We start from the raw sequence: 20,547 nt of genomic DNA, 5'->3' as shown, positions 1-20,547 counted from the left end.
TGTACGAGGCGGGGTATTAGACCAACAGAGGTGGGGCCAAGTAAATGCAACTTGTGACTGAATGCATTTTGACCACCACGTACGTATGAGTGTAACTCAACCATCCTCCCGACGTAATACTTGACGGTGGTACCGGGGGGAACGGTACAAGACGGTAGGAGGTTTAGTTCGGATTAAAGTTCCACACTGACTTGGGGTTCAGGCTTTCGATGCTTCCTCCTCGTAAAAAAAAAAAAAAAAAAAAAAAAACCCCTAATTTGACAATGTTATTTCTGAAAGCTTGTACATGTGGCATATAAGTGTACCAGAATGTGAGAACAGTGCAAAGTTATTTGGATTGCATTAATGTGCGTGTAATCTGCGAACAGTATTTTGGTGGCTTTTAATTTTGCCTAGTCTGACAGACAAACTTTTCACCTTTTCACGAGGTCATAAGCGAGCAACAAATACACGCCAACCTCTGTGCGGGCAATAATATAAAATACGTGAAATAACAAAAACAAAGTGACAAAAATATTGTATAATCTCAGTTTGGCAACTGCGATTAGGCTGAAAGCGTGTAATCTGGCGTTGCGCATTTTTAGTCGTTGAGCCCGTGATCTGTGTGTACAAAATTCCGAGAGTTGTGATTGCGACTTGTAAAGTGCTTTCCAGCTAACATCCGAAAACATATCTACATACTATATGTATATACGTGTGTATATGTATTTATTTGTATACTGTTTGCATGTGTGTTGGTGTGTCAATATTTGGCTGCTTACAATTATCAACAGTCGCGTACATAAGTATGCATACAAGTGCTCTAAATATTTAAATTTGCGCTTGGAAATGGAATTTAATTTGCGTTATTGCGCTTAAGCGTTCTAGTTTGCTGCACTCACACAGACGCACGTAATCAAATTACTTAAATTTTTTGTTTAATTTTGCAGTTGTAAATAAATTGTGCGCCAGTATGAGAAGCCGCGAGTGGGTTCCTAATTCGCCCACCACCAAGTTAACAAATTTCATTTTACTAATGCAATTCGAAATACTTTGGCCTCATTTTTTAACACATGCACACATACTACGGCCACGTTCAAAGGCATACATATGAGTCAAATTATAAAGTAGAGTTAGCGAAAAATGGTAAAAATTTATATACTTGCTTATATGTATCTGAAAACTGCTATATACAAATATGTGTATATGTGTAGGTATGCCAATATAGTAGGCTGGACGTGGGAATTGCTCATACCTAGGAAGAAAAAGTTCGTCATGGGCCTGAAAGCATACTACGAACGTTTTCGAATATACACATATACATGTGTGTGTGTGTGTGGTGATTCGTTTTTGGTTATGGCTATCTGGATTACTACTTCTCGTATGAGTAATTTGGTGTGTATGCAATTGTAATGAAAATTTATGGCAGCAAGTTCTTTATGCCACACATTTCAAATGGCACTTGAAATTTTAATACCTTCATGTGTTCGTGCAGAGAGTTTATTAAGGTTTTAGTTATCAAAATTCCTATTGTTATTGTTTTTCTGTATTTCTGCCAATTTCATTTCTTTATTTATTTAATTTAATTGGTTTTCTATAGTCAGCGTTTTATTTCTACTTTAGTTTTCAATTACTTCTTTGAATAAAGTGATTTCACTTGAGAATTGCTCGAAATTATATTTAAAAACAGGAAACAAGTAAGGAAGGGCTAAGTTCGGGTGTAACCGAACATTTTATACTCTCGCAATTTATTTATTTTCTTTTATTAATATAACACACACTTTGACCCACATATTCGTCATATATATGGTATAAAGTAGTATTAGGTATATGCGAGCTAGGTAAAAGTATGACCTGATTTCACCTATTTTTGGCAAGGAGACATATTATTAGAAAAAATATAATATAAATAATTATATTTTCGGTAAAGAATTTGTTAGAAGTACTGATGTCCTCATGTTTTTGGTATTTAGCAGTATTTATGTTCCGATATCTTCAGAATTGCTTACTGGAACTTAACTTTTGTATGGAAGTTGGCGTTATTATCCGATTTCTTCCATTTTTGAACTATATAATGAATATCATTTTTGAACTATATAAAAGAAACGATTCTATAGAGTTTGGTTGACATAGTTTTATTGGTTTGAAATTCATAAAAAACTTAGTAGGGGGCGGTATCACGCTCATTTCCCGAAAAAAAAAAAAAAAAAAAACATCCAAATATGCTCCTTCATCGTGCGATCCTTTGTACCAAATTTTACTTTCATAGCTTAGTTACGGCACTTCCGGTTTTCGGTTTTCGCCATTCTGTGGGCGTGGTTCGATTTCGCCCATCTTCCAAACAATATTCCTATGGTGCCAAGAAACATGTGTACCAAGTTTCATCAAGAAATCTTTATTTTTACTCAAGTCATAGTTTGCCCAGGCGGACGGAACGACAGACATACATCCGGATTCCAAATCAGTTCGTCAGAGAGAGTATAAAAATTATATTTTTATATAAACCCTTTGCTAAGATTAGGAAGCGATTATACAATTTTTGGTTCACTTGCGTCAAAAGGAAAGGTATAAGCAAGGCTAATTGGCTTCACAAGTTAGACTTCTATATTCGTCTATCACTTTAATTTTACATAGAATTTTCCTTCTTCAGATGATATTTTACCTATCTGCTAGTGCGAACAGCCTCTGATCAAAATTTCAAAGAACGGAAAAAGTCACCTTATTAGAGTGGTAACTCAACAGAACTCCTTATTAACCGGTTAAACCTCTTTTTAGCCTTCCTAATAATTTGACACAAGACAAAATAATTTAGCGAATATTGTATTACGAAATTGCTATTTAAGATTATTTATTACTAATTTAACCTACTCTAATAAGGTACCGTAATTTGGCATCAAAAGTCTAAAAATTTCATCGATTGGATATAATCTGTTCAAAATCAACTTTTAATCTCATCTTATCTTATCTCTTCTTTTACATAATTTATTTGTACCAAATGTGGTTGAAAGTCACTACGAAAACAGCTGTTGCTTTCCTTTTCCTTTGGGGTTTATATTTCAGCCATGGTTTGCTCTTCCTTAAATAATGTAAATGAGAAGCCTGGCATTTTCGGCCAAAAAATGCCTGCCTGCTGTTTACTTAAGTCTAATGGAGTTTGTTCTTAAAATATTAATATTCGTGTTTCATTTCTTTTTCGCTTTCAAATATTATGCAGCTTTGCTGCTAAACTCCTTAACTATGCAAAACTGCAACTCATTAGTATGCAGGCGTAGTATGCAGGCCACGCAACAGCGCAATGTCGAAGTCGATGACATGCTGCTGCTGGGACATTTTAATTTCGCACAAAATTACTTAGCACACTTACTAAGAAATGCAATAAAAAATCTACGAACTGTATTTGAGTTTGCAGACAGATTTGGCAAATCTTTCGAGCAATTTTCCCACTCACTGGAGTGCGAACGAAGTTTTTGCGCTCAACAAAGAAATCCTTATTCAGTGCCGTTGTGCCAAGCCAAAGCTTTTCAAACAGTTTTCTTCGAGCGTATTTGCTTAGTCTAATGTCACTATTTTGAGGGGTTCAAAAAAGTTTGATGAACTCAGTTGGAAGCAACAAAGAAAAAAGAAAAAATACGAAACTACTAGAATGCATAAGTAGCGAAGGAAATAAACTGTGACGCAGTTGGCGTTGAAGTTGAGAGTACAAATACGGGCATACCATTGTATAGCAGTCGGACAGGAAATGTGTGGGTGTGGCCAAATTGCAAGAGTTTCAATGCCTCCTTGTAGTTTATGACAGTTAATGGCTTACGGGTGGGGCTGGCGGCTGGCTGGCTGGAGAACGCTTTGCCCTATTTAACATACAACTTCAATTTTCCAACAACAAAACTTTTAGCTGCTTTACTGCATTAAACTTTATAAGCTTTCTACATTTTGGCCAAATAGAAAACTTGCCAAATAACCAAAATTGTGGGAACGAACAAACCATAAGCATCGATGCCGTGGTTATTTGCCTTCCTGTTGTTGTTATTATTGCAGCTGTAAAAGCTACTGTTTCTACCAGCATTTGCCGTTGTTTAATGTTGATGGGGTGGAAAACTTTAAATTTCACCGAATGCAAAGTTTAACCATACATACACGACAACACCCGAGCCACACACTGGAAGAAGATGCCACCGACAAGGGCCAAAGTACAGCAAAAGGAAATCAAATCATGTAGAAGTAAGTTTTTTACAAAGTTTTCTCATTTACATGCAGCGCAATTTATGGTACATTAATTTTTTACAAAAATGTTGTAGAAATTCTCCACAAAACTTGTTTGTGTTTTTGGCTAGCGAAAATTGAAACAAAAACAACAAGTTCATGCATGTCCATACAAAGGTCCTGCAGCAAACAATTGGCTTCAGTGGGTAACACAACTGTGGCTGTGACTACAGTCGACGAATGCTGTAACGAAGAATCATTCCTCGCCGCGTTAAAATGAATTGCGAAAGTGAGCGTTTATTGTGAGCGAAAAATTGCATAGCGTGATTTAATAGCTCGACACATTGTTCATGCTTAAGTATGAAAAATGTAAATCTGTTGAACATTAAAGATTTATTAAAGATTTTAAAACATGCCTGGAAATGAGTGAATGAAGAAAGTTTACTAAATGTATAGCATGTAGAAGTCTGTATTGCTGTCTTCGCAAAACTTTTAGGTCGAGACGAATAAGCAGGTCAATGAACAGCTTTAAGTTACTGAATAAAAACATTTCACATATATCTCCCTTCCGCCTTTTTTTGAATTCACAGCTATGTTGCGTTCAACAGTTATAGACGTGTAAACATGGAGTTCACTAACGCCGAAATTTAAAGTTTATTTTAAAGTTTTCATCCGTTAAAGGCAAATCCGCTAGAGAGATGTTCCGTGAGATCAATGGTGCTTTGGGGGATGGTACGCTATCACTTCGAAATGCCGAGGAATGGTTTCGAGGATTGGGTGCGGGTGAAAACGACACCATGGACAAACCCGCCGGCGGAAGACCTGTGATGACGAATACCGATTAAATCATGAAAACATCGAGTCAGAGTGGCATCTCGTGACATCGCCCAGGAGATAGGAGTTAGTCACCAAACCATTTTAAACCATCTGCAGAAGGCTGGATACACAAAAATGATCGATGCCGCATGATTTGACGCAAAAAAACCTTCTGGACCGAATCAATGCCTGCGATATGCTGCTGTCCATGGCCTGTATGGCCAGACACTTAATTCTACCATCTACTGCGAAGAACTGAATAAAGAGCAAAAAAGCGGAACCTAATATAATGTGGACATAAGGAAATAAATTCTCGATTTTATGTTGTGAATGAGTAGAATCGTAAAGAACCGTAATTGTGTGTTCTCACCGTTACGTAAATTACATATATTATGTTAAAATATCTCCATAAATTAAGCGCGTTCATACTGGGTTAGGTAGTCTTGATGCAGAGTTTGAATACTGAAGGCATTGATGAAATTACAATATGTTCTTAAAATAAGCTATGGATTTCTAGAATTGGCAGATATATGACTCTACCACGTACAACAAAGAAAATTTCCAAAATTAAATTTTAATTTTGGACTACCGAAAATCAACACTTCCATACCAAAAGCATGCCGAGTCTCAGATCTTTATATGAGAAAAAAATTAAAGTAAGTTAAATTTTTTGCGAAAAGCTAATGCCAAATTGAAAATGTTTTAATTTGTAAGTGAAAATAAGATCGCTAGTTGGATAACCAAAGTCATTAAAAGTTTTCGGCAATAATGCAATCCTACAAGCCATTAATACCCTGCATACTCACCCAAATTTCCTGCGATAATGGATCCATGAAACTGAATACACCAGGCGTCTGCTTCACTGGTTTCTTAATCATTATTGAAATGCCCAACGACATGAATGGCTTGCTGAAATCGATGACACGCTCCCGCTCGGCGGTAATAGTCATGGCAGCGATTGCAATATCCGCTTCCTGTGTGGCCAAATGTACACAATAAAATGCCACGCCAATGGTAGGCACATCAATGAAGTTGTTTTATTTCATTCCATTTTTGTTTTTGGTTTGCGGTTGTAGGCGCGTCGCGAAATTCGGTACGCAATAAAATCGTCCAACGAGGGCAAAAGATAATCGTTACCGGGAGATAACGGCGCCATTCGACGTTCAAAATACGTTGTACGGGAACGGAGATTGGAGTGAAAAGGCAATATAAAGAAAACATTTTGAATGCGTTGCGGCACAAAAGTGTTCATGCAATTGGAATAAATTCATGTGCAATCAATATGGCTGTGAACACGAGCGCACCCGTTTGTATACTTACACGTCGTACCAGTTCACCGACCATGCCATCCCAGCCGCCGCGGACGGTGGGATTCTCTGAACCGTATGTACCATCCTTGACCAGTCGTAATTCATCTGCACGGTGGTGGTAGTGTCAGATCGGCGGTAAACGGTGGCATACGAAATGGGAGAGAGAATAACAGAAATATGAATATTTACCTTAAAGCTAAAATGAAAGCAATGCATATATGAAATATTATTTATCGGGAGAAACAAAAGCAAAGCCTGTTGTTTAATATTTCTACTATTCGAAGTACTATTGACTTATTTGGTTTGTATATTCTTCATTTCTATGTATTACTTGTTTTATTCATTGCGATGAGAAGCTCCTTGAAAGATTTAGTGGATTGCTAAGAAGAAAAAATATTTCTAGTCTGCTATAAAGAAGATATCTCTGAACTTGTTTCTTATAATAATGGTAAGATTTACATATAAGTTTAAGGAGTTTTAGAGTTTCCATAATATTAGTGAGACGTATTTTTTCATTAAAATTTTTTGAGATTATTATGGACCCGCTGGAAGCAACTAAATTCTTTATAGAAATTTTTCATCTCAAATCCTCTGCTCACTTCAGCACTAAGCTTCTCACACCTACAATATGTTCCTAAAACATTTGAGTGTCATAAAGGGATTGTAGTTAAGTTTTTATGAAAAAATGAGCACTGAACTTCTCGCCAGCACAATGGAAATGTGTATTTTCCTTAACTTAAACACAATAGCAGTGGTAAGTGGGTCAATAGAATTTTGATTGGAAATCTACTATGTATAATGTACACAATCGCGTGTGTGCACACACATAAATCTCTGCAAACGTATGCACTTTTCATGCATCGCCAAATACACTTGAATACTCACAATTGATGCCCAACTTCTTGGCCAATAAATCGGCTAAATCCTTGCAGTAACCCTCAAAGCGGTCATTGCCATCCAATTGCTCACCAATGCCGGGGCGCTTCAACATCATGTACGGCTCTTCGAGCAATGTGGTAACGATGTATGTGCGATTCTTTTCGATTTCCACATGTGGCCGTAGCCGCACGTACTTGGCGGAGAGCGGTTGAAGGCCAGCGTCATCACTCCATTCAGCCACTTTCACCATGGCGCTGTTGACAGTCATCTCGACAACGTGCAGCGTGTAGTTCACCCGTCGACCGTCGTCGTTAAATTTAATGTCGCCTGTGAGACCTTCGATTTCCACCTAAGTGAGGTTGAATGAGCGGAGGAGCACAGCACATAAAGCCGAGAAGAAGAAAGAGAAGAGATGAATGAAGGCAAATAATGAGTTTCCAACTAGAACAAAGTGAGAATAGCTATGGTTGGTTGTGTGCGCTACGTGCACGTCGATGTGTGGGTGGAGGTGTGGTGTAAGTACTACAGGTGAGTGCTTCTCACATAGTACATACTTATATATAAGGACACGTACATATATACGCCGCGGCACGTTAGCATCTTTGTTTATAACGGTTTAATGATGCGGAGTGTAACGGTTGATTTAAATTGCGCAGCTGTAGAAAATTTAATTGCATCGACGACGTGACGTATACGTAATAATTGTATGTAAAAGTTTCATGTTGGAAGCGCTTGTTATATAATATGCGACGACATGTGCCCATGAACATGTGATATCCAATTAAATGCTGTTTTCGTTGCCAATTACTCGCAGCTTATTCATTACACCATGACTTGACGGTGTGCTGTCTTCAACAAGCGTTGCTCATACGTGCTCACATAACACATACCTTTGTAAGTAGCGCTGTATTTTATTGGTTTTATGTCGTGTTTTTGCCGAGAGCCAATAAATGCATGAGCGTGCGTTGAACCTACAATTTTCCACTGATGTGCTACTAATTTAGGCTCATTATTCAGGCATACATCAGCGCAGTAATAAACAATTGCGATAAGTAATGAAGTTTGAAGTTTGAGGTAGGCAATTTCTGAGTGAGAATAATAATGAATTAAACGAAGCGCAGCTAATTGGGGTCATATATGTATGTATAGTTAAATTTTATACTAAAAACTGATATTGAAGGTGAACGCGACACGTTGGTAATGTAAAAAGTTATATAAGCTTCAACTTATTACAATCCGATTTGTTATCAAAATTGTACAGAGTCGGCTAATATCGAAGGGTTCCATCGATGGTATAATATAATTTTAATAATGAACGTAAATTTTGACCCAAATATATAAGGAGTTTCTTCTGTCCAAATGAGCTTCACCTGAGAGACCTTACTTAACATTTTAAATATTTGATTCAATAGCTCAAAGGTTTAAAAACGATTTTCTATGGTCAGGTTACTTCAACAGATTCAAACTATTGTTATTAGACTTTTTCGAAAAATAAATCAAATAAAACTGGGTAATGTCCTTTATTAATATTTTAAATTTGTTTTGAGAGTTAAATGGTAAGCAATCGGCACACAAAGGTCAATAATGATTTTTATAGACACCTTGTAAGGTTCTATCATATTGATATGAATACTTCCAGCGAGAAAAAAAGACGTGATTCTTTTTTATTTCCTTCAAATGAGGCCCTCCTCATTTTTTATCCACAAACAGTTCTATTTTCAGTGAAGGTCCCACATCGCTATTATTTTCAATTCACAAAGTTCGTACACATTTATACCCACTCACACTCATCCACTCAACCAGTGACCGCATTAAGTTTTCAGCCGAAAACAACAAAGGGGCAACCATTTGTTTAACTCTTAGGTGACCCTTTGACACCGCTGTTCTAAATAAATATTAACTCACTTCGTTGGGACCTTACTTTGTTGCGCATCGTTGTTGGCATGTGGTAAGTAGACACATGTGTTTACACTTGCACACCCACACATGGTTCGACGACAACATCATAACACAACTTGTTTTTCCACTCGCTTACCTTTCTCAAATAGCGCGAAATTTTATCACCATGTTCCCACGGGTTCACCCAACCTTTCGATGTGTTGCAGTCGAGCGCTCGTGGTGTGCCACCGCCACCATTACCACCGTTGCCGTTACCAATGCCAGCGCCACCACCACCGCTACCGCCGCTGCCACCAATTCCATTGCCAATGCCGCCAACGCCGCCGCCAACTGCCATACCCATTGTACCGTTGAGGGATGTGGAGGCCGCTGCCATTAGTGTTTGTTGACCCCGTCGCTGGATGTTGTTGCGGAATTGATCGGGTTTCTTGCGCAGTATTTTGTTGAAAGCCTCGACCAGCACGAAAACAGCATCGTACATGAGCGCAGCCTGTGCCTGTGGGAGATGAGAAAATGAGTGGGTAAATAAAGGTAAGTACACTGAATTGGTGTTGTTTTTGCAATTGGTGGTTATATTGTTGTTATTGCTACAGCGATTAGTTGATGTACCGGAAACGGAAGGATTTGTTAACTTATAATGAGCTCATTACTTGACGCTTTTGTTTTGTCGGACAACGTGGGTGTAAACACATAACTATGTAGGAGAGTTAGCACATGGGTGCTTAAGTGTAGATTTATATGTTTGTGATTTATTAGCTGCTTATGACCAGCTTGTAACAGATGTGGTTGTACTGCGCTGAGCTTTATTTGTAATATTTTTAATATAACCAATATGTGCATATATACATAATGTATTCCAAAATATATATTTGTATTTATTAAAATTTCCAGTTCAGACGTGCAAAAGTTATTTTATTAATAGAAGCAGACTAAGTATTTGTTTTTATAGTTTTTGTGTGCATTGTATATATTGCTAATTGCAATGTATATACTATAAATAAATATTTTATTTGAAATGTGTACATAGTGGCTGATCATTTTTTCTGTAAATAAATATAAAATTGAAAAAATTCAATGGTCCGAAAAATATGTTTACTCAAGTCGTGGTGGGGAATACATCGTCATTGGGCTCAAAATTCTACTAACGAGATTGGAAGCAGTAAGAAGTGGAACGGGCTTAAATCTGTAGATACAGTGAATAAGTCGTACCAATAACACCTTTATTCAGGTAGTTCATCTTGTTGGCCCATAGGACAGTTTTCACCTTTTTCGGAGGATATTTACCGGGATTTAGCTACATATATATCTTATATAGTTAGTTATTTTTTTGTTTATGTAAATAATATTATCCGGCTAAAAATGTCAGGCAGCCTGAAAACTTCAAATCTTTATTTTATCAATATAGATCTCAGTCTCGTCATGTTATCCCTTCACTGTCGCTAAATGTCTTTCATACGGAAATTCTCTTATGATTTGGGGGGAGAAAAAGTTATACTATGTTCGGACGGACATTGAAAACATGTTTTCATAGCAAAAATGGGTTTTCGTTCTAAAACTTGTGTTTTCATCCATGCAAAATCTGTGAAACGAATTCAAAGTTTTCGCTGAAAACTACTTGAAAACTTACATTCCACTCATTAGTCGATATAGTTGGAAGACATATTTTACCATCCCCAAATTGTCAGTTAATATTTGTTTACATTTTCAAAAGAATGGAGAAAAAACAAAAGTACAAAAAAAGAAATTCGTGGGGTGAGAGAGAGGAAGCGCTCCTAATTGAATTGTGGCAAAATAAGGTTTGTGCTCTACGCGGATCCAGAGAATATAGCCACATTTTAGGGGAAATGGCAGTGGAGTTGCAGCAACAAGGTGTGTAAATCACAGAAATTAATTTGTAGAAGCCGAAGGATGTCGCATAATTTTTTAAATGAACGAAAGTTTTCTTTAAAAAACACAGATCCATTTCGTTCGCAATCATGTTCTCAAAAATTATTCTTATGTTGCTGGAATTAATGATATTTAATTGAAAACTTTTGCTTCAGTAGAAACTTATAAAAACTTTTATCTAACATGATATAATCGGCGTCCCAAGTTCCTTTATTATACCTAATAGGATAAAACGTTGTTTGTTCAACTCTCTTCTACCTTTTTGCAAGGTACTGGGTAGTAAGAGTCTCGATCAATTCTCTTTAAGAATCATCGTTGCGCAAAATATTTATCTAGCTTTTCAAAGCCAATACTTTCATTATTAGAATTTTGTTGTCGTAATTCTATAAAATACGATCATTAATAATAATTATAAGCAAATATTAAAGATCCTAAAACATACCATTCTCATTGCTAAAAAAAAAAAAATTTTGAACTGTCAATGAAAACGCGTCGAAAATACCTGATGTCGGTCAGAACGAATTGGGTTCCACAATCCACAAATTGTGTTTTCAAGATGCCAATGTCTTACTGTTGTGGAATACGGTAGATGCGGAAGCAATTTAAAGGCCAAATCACACAAATTGTCATTATGCTTCCATGAAACAACACTTTCTTATTTTGCAAGAGGCTGTTGTGGGTTTTTTTTTTAATTTTTCATATAATAATTTTTCCACAATATATCTCTCCACGCTTTAGATTCGGTTCTTAGTGGGTAATCTACTCGTAGTCATATTTCATATATTCTCCCATAACGATGGAAACATTTCAGTTTATTACGATTGATTAGCTCCAAACACTGCCTAGAATCATCATCTCGTTGATTTTTTCAGGTCGATTTTAAACTTTTGCATACACAAATATCACTCATGGTCTGTCCAACATATTGTTTTGATATCATTAGAGTTTTAACAATCGTTATCAACTTGCTTTTACCGTCATCCAAAATCCTTTTTAAAAGTAATGTTTTAATGATGCTCAATTAAAAACACAATTATCAATATTACCAACATCTCAATAATTTTAAAGAAAATGGGAAGAAACCATTTAAAGTGAAACCATTGTTTTCAGAAAATTTTAATCAAATAATTTACCAGAAATTGTATGGAGTTTCATATAATTCAAATCGCGTAAACGCAATTCAATTCGAGATATGAAAACCCCTGTTTATTCAAAAAATCCTCACTTCAATAAATTGCTTTCCGCACACGCTTTTATTGTTATTCTGAAATGCGAGTGGGAATAATATGCGGATCATATGCGATTTAAATACCGTTAAGTATGTTATCGAAATATAAAGCTCCCTGCAAGCGAAATAAAAGTGAATATGGCAGACGAAACACGTACGGAAACTTTGACACATCTCATATTTTGATGTTGTTGTAATTTTTGTTGTGCTTTTTGTCTACAACGTACACCCTTTTTAACATTTTGACGTTAAGAGCACATGCAGCACATATGTACGTGTTTGTGTGGGTGGATGCAGACCCTGCTATCAGTGTGTCATATCGGCATTATCGCCACATTTACCCTGCCAAAGCGTACAAATAACAAAATAATAATAGAAGTACAACGATGACAGGATAAACAAAGTACACAAAAATGTTAAGAGCAAATACAAACAAGGAAAGTACAAGTTATACACCCACACACACACAGAGACACTCACTGTTTTGTCTCGTATATTTGTGCGTAAACATGTGTAGGAAAATCATAGCGAACGGTTAATGTGAATGGGTTGGTTGGCTGAGCTGACTGTGTCATGTGATATGCGTTATGAATACAAGTATGCCGTCAGGAAGTTGTGTATTTGTGGGCGTTTCGTATTTACATGCGGATATATGGACATATATTATTTTTGTATATATGTGCATATAGCTTCTCCCGCCAGTAACTCAGGCGAACTAGTCAGCAAAACATCCGGCTTAAATCAAATTCTTTGAAAGTTGACAAGTCAAGACGGCAAACGACATTTTTCTATAAAAGCAGGGAGTCGCTGCACAAAATCTAATTCAGAATTCTTCTTCAGAATATATTTTTAACTAGACAGTTATTTAGTTGTCTTAATCTAGTTTTATAAAATGACATATTTTGGCGTATATTAGCGTTAAATTGCTCGTTTTTTTGTATAGACAACTCCAGTTGGCGGACCAGTTGCGGTCGCGTTACATACTAGTTGTGAAGTAATTAGTCAATTTATAATTCCTTGTTATTATAATCATATTTCGTTAAGTGAGCATACGTGACTCAAAGCTAGAGTACAAATCTACAAATATATAAATATCTATGAATGTGTATATACATATTTGTGTACATCAGTTAGCAAACAACTACTACATGAAACGCCTGTGGTTAAACGAGTCAATCGCATTGTTTTGCGTGCGTTTACACTTGTAAGTACATGCTTGTATAAGTTTGTCTTTATGTCATATTTCTATATAGATTTGTATATGTATATACTACGATATAAACATTTTTGTATTTTTTTATTTTTGCTTACGTACCGAAATTGATTCCCTTCCGGCGCCAATTGACGTAGCCGGATCCAAGCGCTTCCAACTGTCAAAGAAATCACGTACGAATCGACGATTAGTGTCAACAATACGAAATCCGGTTATATTGATGGCACCGAATTCGATGATTTCACTCTCCCAACGATCGTCCATTACCTGAAATGGATCAAATCAAAGCCGGCATATGAGTGGGGAAAGCACAAAAAGTCATTGAAACAAAAACGAAAAAAGACCGATTCCAAAAACAAAAAACCGTCTGACTTTCGTCGTAGTCTACAAATCGGATAAATGGTTGCCACAAGTATTTCCCGAATCAGCATGACTTTTGGCATTGCGTTAAGTGAAAATTGGCACGTAGCGTTAGATTCAATGGCAACACGTACAACATGGATAATTGGTTATTAATGTGGTTTCAAACACTGAAACCGCTGAACAAACCGAAAAAGCCACATAAATCGCTTTGCGGGCGCCCGCACAAATAAAACTCAGATATAAAAGCAAGCAAAACTACATATGTATGTACGTCATGTATAGCATGAATATATGAACAGAAGCCAACTTTTGCTTTCACTGTGTGTGCATTTTGTGTTAGTCAGCATATTTGTTTACATTCACCTTTGCTCATTTGTGGCTTGGCAGTCATGCAAAACGATTTATTTACTTGGCTATAATGCAGGAGCATGCCACCGCAGCCGTATTTGTGGCAGTGTATGTGGCACACAAAGTAACATAGAAAAAATATATTTTTTTTACTTGCTATTTAGTCTAAGCATGCAGTTGCATGTAGGTAGGTACATATGTATGGGTATGTTAAAGTTGCTCATACCAAACCGCTTAGCAAATAGTGATATGTCCTTCTTCCGAGCGATATATCGCGCACATGTTGAATGAGTATCTGTTTGGCCATTTCCGTTGGGCAATCAAGCACAATGTATTTGTTGGTGAAACGTCCCAAATCCTCGAGCGTATGCAGGAAGTCGATGGCCATTGTTACATTGGCAATACGCTTTACCATTTCCACTTGAAATGACTCGTTGCCGGGTTTAAGCCCTTGGTAAATCTGTTGCAGTCGCAAAAGTCCTGCAAAAGAAGAGAAGCGATGATTGATGTACTGAAATTGTATAGGTATATTTGTATGTGTCTATAGTAATACTGTCTGCTGAGTTGAGAATTTATAGTAAGATTAATTAATATTAATTGGGAGAAGATATTAGATAGTATAAAACCTAAGTTTGCAAATTGTTCAATGTAACTTATGCGGAGCACAATTCAATATTCGTTATTTATTGGTTATATTTTATGTTATTACTTCGTTAATATTATGCGCAATACTGATTATTTGTTTCGTGAGAAAAAATAATAACTTTTTCTGCATTAATTTCGATTCAAGACCGATGGAAGTTAATTTTTTGGAAATATCATGAACTATATTTTAAGAACTGCAATTAAAAACATGTTTAGGAGTAAATAGCCCCCTATTTTTTAAAAGAATACGTCTAATATGTCATCGATAAACAGATTAATGCAATCCAGCTGTGCTCAGAAATATTAAAATTAGTGAAATGCAGTGCTCATACCTAAGGAAACATTTTGTTTTGTAGAGTATGCTACTGAGTAGTTCTCTTCAAACATTTTGCTGAGTTTTAATTTATTTATTTCTAGTAATGTGAATTTTATCTGACTGTGAATTTTTATACTCTCGCAACAAAGTTGCATCACCCAGAAATGAAAGAGTTAGATAAGCCCATAATATATATATAAATGAGCAGTATGACAAGTGGAGTTGAATCCGGTGTCATAACTAAGCTATAAATAAAGTTATAAAAGTAAAATTCTGCACAAGGGATCGCACTAGGGGGAACATTTGGAAGTAAGTTTTTTGGGAAAGTAGGCGTGGTTCCTCCCCTATTAAGTTTTTTGTACATATCTAGTAAACTACTAAAGCTATATCAATCAAACTGTCTAGAGTCGTTATTTTTTTTTTTGTACTTCCCTATGATACGGATGAAAAATGGGCGAAGTCGGCCCACAATCACGCTTCCTATATAACTTAATTTTGAATTCCATCTGACTTCTTCACTTTATAATACAGTTGAACTTCCATAACTCGAACTGCTCCAACTCGAAGTTCTCCATAATTCGAACTATTGAATTGGCAATAGAAGTCTAAATTCATAAATTAGATAAATAAATTGCGAGAGTATAAAATGTTCGGTTACACCCGAACTTAGCCCTCTCTTACTTGTTCAATAATAATTTTAAATACAAAAGACGAAAAATAATGTTTATTTTTGTGGAATCATATATTTGAGCTGAACAAAGGACCAAACTGATCAGTAGTAAAGCGAGTATAATGACTGCATAATTAGAAGGCTGACATGGTTTTAGACTTCTAGTAACGATACTTTTTAAATACGCATAAATTCAATAGATGATCAGGGAGCGCACATAGAGCTATATGCTATCAGAACTTCGCAAATCAGGTCAAGAAACTACATACGACGATGCAGCACTTTTAGAGAACAACTAAAAAATCGCTTAAATTAATAGATACTTTAGATTTTGTGGCTAAACAATTTTTATCTGAAGATCTTGTGTACTTAAGTATACATAAATACCAAATAATAACGAAAGCGTTTTACATAATGTTTAGTATTATCCGCCTCGAACTGAGCCTGTATTATAACAATATATATAAAGGTATCTTGGATTCTGCTGAATTTCATAGCAGTCATGTCGGGAAACGAATAAATAAATAAAATAGAATTAAATAAATGAAAAGGCAATAAAAAGTCAAAGCCAAAAATTATAATGTCAATCGCATATTTATCACAAATCCCGCCCTGGCAGAGCATATTTCGTCGAATCATCTTTTTCGATGTGCTCACACATTTCTAACGTCATTAAATTTGACGCACACAAATGTCAATAGCACGATAGAGTATAGAAAATATCACATATGTGTACACGGTATGCAAGCATACACACACACATACACACGAGCTCCAATAGCAAAATATAACGAATCATCAATGATAGAGTATGAAAAGATTTCATAAAATAGGATTTGCGAAAAAAGAAGTAATAAAATAAAATAAAGTGAAATAAAATAAAATAAAATGAGTAGACGTGTGCATATAAATGTGCTGCGTACACCCTTGCGTATACGTAACAAGCTGAAGCTGATGAGGAAATTAATAACACGTTTTTATGTTTATTCCATACACTAAGTTCTGCAGTTGAATTGGTAAGTATAAAAATTGCAATTTTACTTTCGTGTTCTTGTGATACAGAGCGGGGGAGCATGGTAAGGTATTCGAGTAAATCCCATTTGATTTCCAGTCAAGCGCTGATTGACACATGTGCTGAAGCATGTATTACATATATACATTTATCGGAGCTCAGTTCAAAGTCAAAAGTCAAGGGGAAGCAAATGAGCAGGTGGGAAGAAGAAAAATTTGTGTGAAAAAGTATAACAAGCACGAGACTTGCCAGTGGGAGTTTTTGAAATTTTTGCCTTCAAATCTACTGAATTAATCGATTAGAGTTGACTGTGAGTATAGCATTCGACAGAAACAGCACAAAATTGAAAGAAAAGTAGGTTTTTCGTGTAAGCTATAGTTACGATCTAAAAAAAAGTTAGTAAGATTTAATAAACTTAACGCATTATCCTCAGCATTACTCAGAATACTTCAGAAAATCCACTTATTGTAAAATATATAAATATAGTTAAATTTTCTAATATCGAAAATATCTTTATTTAAGCAGCGTGTATTTTTGCGAACAAATTCTCACCACATCGAAGTCGATAGAAATACGAAATGAAAGAAAACGAAAAAATCCGCCTAAAACGTCACAAATAACGATTTGTATCGATTAGATATGGGCGGCAGCTTAGGGTGCACTTGTTTGACTCCAATTTGTGAGTTAGCTTGTGATCGTGAGACGCTCGAATTGCCTCGCATTCGAATGCGAAATGTCATACGCACACAATTGTATTTCTGTGTGAGAGGTTCCGTTTGTAGTATTTGTCAATGCGTATAAATACGAAAAGCCTTTTGGGACTTAACCATAAATTGCGGCTTAGAATGAAATGGAAATTGCAGCACAAAAACAAACAAAAAACAAATACCACTAGAAAAAATGTGTCATCAAAAAACCGAAGGCAATATAACGCTAACGTATGAGGTTGTAGTAACACTAGCATGCAGCATATTCACGCTCTCTAGCTTTAATATGTACGTATGTGGTTTGTCGGCGTATGTAGCATACATATGTAGGCATTTTGTTGGAATACAAAAAATGACATACAACACTGACAAACTCGACGTCAGAATCATGGCCAAATAGTGTGAGCACACATGTACAATTTTACTCAGTGTATGGATGAGCATTTTTATCATTTATTTGTGCAAATCTGTGCAATCGAATGATAATACGTACCGTTATAGTATTGGCACCACAAGAAATTCATGATGAATTTGCTTTTTATAAGCTTTCAACTGTCACTCAGTTTAGCTGGCCTCTCGGGCGTGAAATGGCAAAAAGTTCGTTTAATCGATCGTTGATGTGTGCATTGCCAATTTGTATATAGATTTCACATCAGTTAGTAACTAATAAAATGAGTAAAATACGAACATGAATTTATAGTCTTTCTCTCTAATTATGAAGGCGTTGGGAACGCTCAGAGTTCGACGCCCAAGTGCGAGCTTGTATATTTCTAATATCTTGTTCTTCAAGCCGCTGCACACGCTCCATACTCGATTCTCAAGCGCGTACTTGGAAGGTTTTGAAATTTTGTTCAGCAAGCAGCTGCGCGCGCTCGACTCGACTCTTTGACACGTAATTGCGATGCGAAGATTATGAATTGCAAGACTATTTTCAGTTTCAAATTAAGATTCTCCATCACGGAGTCTTTTTGATACCCTCACCTGGGAACTATTTCCAGAAAGTTGAGATTCTAGCAAAAAATATAGCCCATGTTACTCGGGGTGAATGTAACTTTCCAATGGTGAAAGAATTTTTGAAATCGGCACAGTAGTTTTTGAGTTTATTCCAGGGACCGGGAATAAGAGTTATTTTAAAATTTTTAATAAAAAAAATCATACATAAAGGAACATCGTAGAAAAGTTTTGATTACACCATCATGATTTTTAGGTGAACTATATGCGAAATATTGTATGATTTTTAAATTTTGATTTTTATATATTTATATCAAAAATAAAAATTATTTTTGATTTTTATTTTTTTGGATCAAAAATAAAAGTTATTTTTGATTTTTATTTATTTAGATCAAAAATAAAAGTTATTTTTGATTTTTATTTTTTTTAAATCAATAATAAAAATCATTTCAAAATTTGTGACATAATATCTTTCTGAAAAAACCTCTTAACACTGACTTGAATGGCAGCCAAAACTTATAAGCCTCTCGCAGTAGTAACCATTACTTTTTAAGTTTTACGTAAGCTAAGAATTTTAGAATTTTTTTTATTTCGCTCTATTTACGTTTTATAGCTGATACATTATCCATGCTATTTTCATAATTTTCTATATTTTAATTGTCAGTTTCTTCTTTATCACTACGCCTAAATTTGCTTCTTCTGAATACTGATTTAATTAAAGCATTGCTACCGTGAATATATTTACGTAAGAGTTTATTGGACGTTTGATAATGGATAAGTCATATTCATATATAAAAATTGGAATGATGCAGCATATTGTAATACATATGGCATAAATAAATAAATAAAAATTTTGTATTGATTTTTATTATTGATTTAAAAATATAAAAATCAATAATAATTCTTATTTTTTGATCTAAAAAAATAAAAATAAAAAATAACTTTTATTTTTGATCTAAATATATAAAAATCAAAAATAACTCTTATTTTTTTGATAAAAGTCATAAGAGTTACGGTCCCTGGTTTATTCATTACAAACATACATACAAATCTTTCCTCTTTATAATAGTAATATAGATCATTTCAAAAGTCCAGGCAATCCATAAATTTCATTTTCCAGTTTCCATTATAATAAGATAATATTTAAGCTAAGACATCTAAATAATTAAGGATTTCATTTTCAACAGACAGATAAGTATGCTTCTCGCTTATCACTGATATATATATAATATATACAAATTTATTGCTCAGACTAAGCATTCCTTGCATGAACCTCAAACATTCTTCGAGTTCACCATTCAATGTTAAAAGTTTAAGAAATTTGTTTGCCACAAATAATTCACTTGGTATTGAGCTTTGATGAAACAATTTTCAATAAATTTCCGACCTGCTCTAATTAAAACATAATATTTATAACTCAATTGACTCTTTAATACGCTCACTGTATTTTCTGTAATTCGTAAGTATAAAAAGTACTCAAGTGATCCATGGCACAACATTTTAAATATTTTTGATGTCAAGATGTGTATATCTCTCTGTGTGTTCATTTGATAGTTCCTTTGTAATTGACTTCTGTAAGCAGTCGTTTTCTGTCTTGCTTGTTTGTAACAATTTTATCTTCATAAAATCAAGTCTTTTATTTTCTTTTTGTTCGATTTTTCTATTAATCTATCCTTCCTCAGACGCTTGTAAAATACAAATGGAAAATTTTTGCTGTCCAACCAATCCGTTTAATTTTTTTTTTTTAAGTTCTGTCTTTTCGGTCAACCAAAGCAGCGATTTATTCGATTTATTCCGGTTATGTGGCTGTTCGTTCCCAGGCAGCCGCTGGGGCACTCATCTCAAACCCATTTTGCGAATGGCAGTAACAATAACAATAATATCTACTGTTCAACATCCATGCAGACTTAGCAACAAATCGCAATTGTACACATACAACCATAGGCATACACATATGGAAGCCATTATTCCCGTTGTTACTCCCAAAACACTTAAAAGCTGCAATCTCTAACTGCTACCAATAGCAAGTGCAATTCTATTTCTTAACCTTGCGTCCTGCATTCGGTTGTCTTCATTTGCTTTGCTCTGTCCTCTGTCGTCGAAACTTACTCTCCCATGTTTTGT

The 20,547-nt window shown here is 35.3% G+C and overlaps 1 protein-coding gene across 2 annotated transcripts in view; it reads right to left on the bottom strand.

Moving 5' to 3' along the window:
• Positions 1-20,547, bottom strand: part of LOC105218571 (glutamate receptor 1) — a 112,668-nt gene that overhangs the window by 33,648 nt on the left and 58,473 nt on the right. For both annotated transcript variants that reach the window (XM_054229451.1, XM_054229452.1), the window contains exons 6-11: positions 14,349-14,602; positions 13,514-13,678; positions 9,220-9,579; positions 7,191-7,533; positions 6,316-6,410; positions 5,802-5,969 (exon numbers count right to left, since the gene is read on the bottom strand). In XM_054229451.1, the coding sequence (XP_054085426.1) occupies positions 5,802-5,969; positions 6,316-6,410; positions 7,191-7,533; positions 9,220-9,579; positions 13,514-13,678; positions 14,349-14,602 (1,385 nt within the window). The remainder of the gene's footprint in view (positions 1-5,801; positions 5,970-6,315; positions 6,411-7,190; positions 7,534-9,219; positions 9,580-13,513; positions 13,679-14,348; positions 14,603-20,547) is intronic.

The sequence above is a fragment of the Zeugodacus cucurbitae genome, chromosome 4 (genome assembly GCF_028554725.1).
Source record: "Zeugodacus cucurbitae isolate PBARC_wt_2022May chromosome 4, idZeuCucr1.2, whole genome shotgun sequence".
In the NCBI taxonomy this organism is placed as follows: Eukaryota; Metazoa; Arthropoda; class Insecta; order Diptera; family Tephritidae; genus Zeugodacus; species Zeugodacus cucurbitae.
The sequence above is the reverse complement of the archived record's forward strand: the minus strand, read 5'-3'. Positions and strand labels throughout refer to the sequence as shown.